The sequence below is a fragment of the Phaethon lepturus genome, unplaced genomic scaffold, assembly GCF_000687285.1.
Source record: "Phaethon lepturus isolate BGI_N335 unplaced genomic scaffold, ASM68728v1 scaffold17735, whole genome shotgun sequence".
NCBI lineage: Eukaryota > Metazoa > Chordata > Aves > Phaethontiformes > Phaethontidae > Phaethon > Phaethon lepturus.
Window position 1 is genome coordinate 42,598 of NW_010542843.1, and position 4,585 is coordinate 47,182.

The 4,585-nt window shown below is 40.7% G+C and overlaps 1 protein-coding gene across 1 annotated transcript in view; it reads left to right on the plus strand.

Moving 5' to 3' along the window:
- Window positions 1-4,585, plus strand: part of TOP1 (topoisomerase (DNA) I) — a 39,593-nt gene that overhangs the window by 13,972 nt on the left and 21,036 nt on the right. The window contains exons 4-6 of the mRNA XM_010288174.1: window positions 1,482-1,577; window positions 3,003-3,078; window positions 4,108-4,205. Of these exons, the coding sequence (XP_010286476.1) occupies window positions 1,482-1,577; window positions 3,003-3,078; window positions 4,108-4,205 (270 nt within the window). The remainder of the gene's footprint in view (window positions 1-1,481; window positions 1,578-3,002; window positions 3,079-4,107; window positions 4,206-4,585) is intronic.

Genomic DNA, 4,585 nt, shown 5'->3' on the forward strand with positions numbered 1-4,585 from the left:
ATTCACCAGAGAAAAATGTCCTTGCTCAGATGGTTTTGATTTTCTTCCTTAAGACTTGGTACGATGAGCATGTTATAGTCTTGGAAACAATGCAAGTCGATGATCAGCTTGGTCATACAGCTTCTTTCTTTTAATGTAATCACACTTTATTTCCCACTATTACAAAATGTTGCAAAATATTTCAGTGTTAAAGTAGACTAGATAAAATTCCTAGCAAGTTAATAAACAGTAGTTCTTGATTTCTGCCTGGAAGGGAGAATAAATTAAATGGGACAAATACCTCTTTTTCCATAGATGTTTTGCAACTAAGTGCTGCAGACTTGTGTCTTAGTTAATCGTAGGCGATGCCACAGAAATGGCTTCTTATAGCAGCACGTATCTGTTTCCCCGGAGTTGCATCTGCCAGCGCTGCAGTGGCTTTACAGCTGTGAAAGAGCAAACTGCCTTGTTTTGCTTCATGGACACATTACCAGCTAAAATAAGACTCCAGAATGTCTCTTGCTGACTGTGATCTACAGAGCAGAATGCTGCTTTTTTTTTTTTTGTCCCACTCCATCCAATTGCAAAATCCGCCTGTTGACTTGGAAACTGAGTCAATTTGATACAGAAATTGCTGATTGAATATGAATAGTGAAGTCCAAGATGGCACTGTTACTTTTTCTACCTGAGTGGAGCAGTGCTAAGTGCTTCAAAATGTAATTTTGGACTCTTTCAGACATCTTTTTCTTTATGAAGATAAGTGAAATGCTTCTGTGAAATCTAGAACTAATGAATTTGTTTAAAGGGATGGTCTCTCTTGCACTCATACTCTATTTTTTTGTTCTCACTGATGTCTTGGGACATTATGGCTGAAAACGTTGAGCCTAACTTCTTATTTGTGGTCTGTTGAAAGGGACGGGATTCTTTGCTTCCCGCAGTTTGGGCAGTGAGAAGAAACTGATCAGTTTAACTTTGCCAAATCGTTGTTTCCTTTTCTGGTTTTCACATGCCTCAATATTTAGTTGGCAAAAGATTCAGGAAAATAGCTTTCAAATCTTTGTTTAGTTAATAATCTTTTTCTCTCTTATCAGGCTCAGTGAGGATATTGAATTGAAACTAAATAATGCCCGCTATTTGACTGCACGCACGCATGCATGCATTCCAGTTTTGTTTTAAGTATATTCGAAAGTAGTGGATGCTACAGTTGTTTTTACTCAAAACCTCAAAGAAACACAGTGAAATCTAAGCAGTTGAAATTGGTCTTGATATTGCTTGAGAAATGGCAAATACATAGACTCTCAATGACTCTCTCCTATCTCTATGTGTGGATATTCAGAGAATGACACACCTCAGGTCTTTGGGGTCTTAAGATGACAACACATTCCAGGACTGGAAGACAAGCCCATTTTGCAGATGATCATTTCTTAAAACTGAGTTGTTGCTGGTTTCCAAGAAACTTCCTCTTTGAAGTTAGAACCACCTTTCTTTGCTTCTTGTTGTAGTCCACCACGTATTAAAGATGAACCAGATGATGATGGATTTTATGCGTCTCCTAAAGAGGACTCCAAACCCCTGAAGAGACCACGAGAAGATGATGAGTAAGTGGAATGAGTGCTGATGGCTTGGATGTTTGCTTTTTAGTTTTATAAAGATAACAGTGAGGGAGCAGGTGGGATTTCAGGTCATCAGCACAGACTTGTTCAGATGGGTGACTGGATGTCTGAGACCAGACTCTTTGTGCTGTGGTCAAACATTGGAACAGGCTGCCCAAGGAGGGTAGTGGAGTCACCATCACTGGAAGTGTTCAAAAAACATGTAGACGTGGCACTTTGGGACATGGTTTAGTGGGCACGGTGGTGTTGGGTTGATGGTTGGACTTGATGATCTTAAAGGTCTTTTCCAACCTTTATGATTCTAAGTTCTCTGAGCAGGGCAAGAATATTTTTGTGGCGTCCAAGGCAAAATACTATTACCTGCTTCTGCAGATGGTGCTGTGAAATGTTGCAGTGCTAGTAAATAAAAAAGAAAAAACTCAGAAGATAAGTAGGGAAAAGACACCAATGAAGATCATGAAACATAAATCTGAGCAAGTGAGGTATTAATGCTAGCAAAGTGGCTGCAGTGGTTTCTGTTGGGTGAGGAAATGACTGCACAAGAGGAAGAAAATGCATTGTCAGCCTGTTTCGGTGGGGGGGGGATTTGCCTAGAGTCTAAATATGTTGTGGCTTATGCTGAGGGTTTTTGTCTCTAAATCAAAAGAAATACACATGATGTTGGCCTGATATAGTAACCTACCCAGTAAAATAAAAGCCCAGTTACATCACACTGTGATCTGTCACCATCTATGTGCATCCAGCTCTTTAGATAGTGTGATCTTATTAGCAGTCTGGAGTTGAAGGGTTCCAAGGGCTTAACCATAGTGGCATTCTGTCCCTATGTGGTATTTCTCAGTTTCCAAGAGACATGGGTGTGACATCTTTTCTTTTGTGTAATCATTTTCTGCCTTCTGTTAAGTTTTTTTCACCTCCCATCTCATGTCTGTGATGGAAAGATTAAAAATTTGCCAGTAGTCAATTTTGCTATTGTTTGAACTAGTGGGGGATGCAAAAAGTGAGCCTTGTGGGCAGATCCCAGACTGATGACTGGAAAGGAGTGGGGGGTAGAACATGCCACTAAGCTTTTGCCTATTTATTCCATCCCATGTAATCTCTGGGTGGCTACTAATGCTTTTGAATCAATTCTTCACCAAGGAAGATTTTTGATTCTGCAGTCTGAAACTTGTGGAGAAGAGGTATTCACAGTAACAGCTTATGGTTTTTAGGGCTTTGTAGGCTGTTTTGCTGGATAGGGATTATTCAGTCTCCCGAAAGGGTGGGGCATAAAATTATACTCTTTAGAAATCAAACACGCCAGAGATATGGTGAACTTGTGTGCATAAACTTTGTTTATGTATGACTTCTCTTTGGTCTTTTTTGTACTGGAAAATCGATTATTTTCATCAGCTAGTCTTTTTGTTCTCACAGTGCTGAGTACAAACCCAAGAAAATCAAAACAGAAGACATCAAGAAAGCAAAGAAAAGGAAACAAGAGGAGGAAGAGGTAATGTGAAAGACGAATGTATTTCTACGATCAAGAAGAACAAGGCTGACAATTTGGTGTTATGTAGAGCAGGGGGAATCTGATTCAAGGGTGAGGAGGCAGGGGCCAATCTGGAGCAAAGCTGCATGTAGTAGATCCCCATCTATGGTGCAGGTTTAACTTACCTGAGCCATAATGTATAAGAAGTCAGGAAAACTTTCTCTCCTGCTCTTAAAACAGCAAATGGAGAAGATCCCTCCAGAACATGAACTTCCAGCCTGTTCCAGGCAATTCACAGTCCTTCTGTTAAGTGACTCGCAGAGGGTAAAAGAGCCCTTACAACAACATCTGGTAATTGCACAGATGATGTAGCACACTTCAGAAGCAGGGGAGGTGAAACCAAGATTCACTGCTAGAAAGTCGCTTAAAGCTTTTAGATGGAGCCTACAGTGGAAATTTCTTTGGAGAGGGACTTTTCAAAGAGAGGTTAGCCATAATTTGAGACTAATGAACTACGCTCCGCATCTAGCAAAGATACCCTTGTGAGGCATGTGTTGCAAGCACCTCCTGGCAACGTGGTTAATTCTTCCCTTCAATGAAAGAGTCTCTGTAGTGAGCATATACCAGTACGTTCCCAAAAGCTGCCTCACAGTGGTGTAGGTGTGCTCTGTAGCGTTTGCCAGACTAGATACACTAGTGCAGGCCAAGGAGGGTGTTTCTGTAACTAAGCAATCATGTTGCAATGGCCCAGACTTGCTGCTTATCAGGGGAGGCAGAATAACTGCTTGTGTGTGCCCCTCGCGTGTCCCAAACGTAAAGTAAAAGAATTTGGCTTAAAACATAAGTGGGACCATAATAAGTGGGACCATAAGCAGACTTTGACTTAATAGGATGACTGAAGAGCGTTTTTATGTCATGAGGCCACGGGAATTCACTTGTTTGTGATGGAACTTATATACCCCAAGAGACAGTCTTGTAGTTTTAAAACATCTTTTCAGGGTGGGGGGACGTACAGTAGGTTGTTCTAACAAATTCTTACTCATTTTGCAGGACAGCAAAGCAAAGAAAGCTAAGAGCAAAGATAAGAAAGTCCCTGAAGCAGACAAGAGAAAGAAGCCGAAAAAAGAAGAGGAGCAAAAATGGAAATGGTAACTATATATCAATGATGTAGGCTACCCTCTGCACCTGGACTTGCCCTGTTACCTCCCATGCTGAGTAAGCACATCTGGCCATCTCTTTCATTGATTCGTGAAGATTTGTTCTGAATAATTGGCTTACTTTCTGGTAAGCTCTAAATAAATATCCAATTCACTATGTTCATCTTCTGAAGTAGAAATGAAATAAGTTTTTTTTGTATACCTAAAACAAGAAATAAGGGGGAGGGTTGGTTGTGGGTTTTTTCCTATCTGTAGAATGTAGAGGCTACCTATAATGATCAGATACCAGAAGTCTGATATACCCAGAACCTGCTCCTTGCTGAGACTCTTCAGAGCAATATGAAAACTTGTAGGGTTGGCGGTATCAGCAG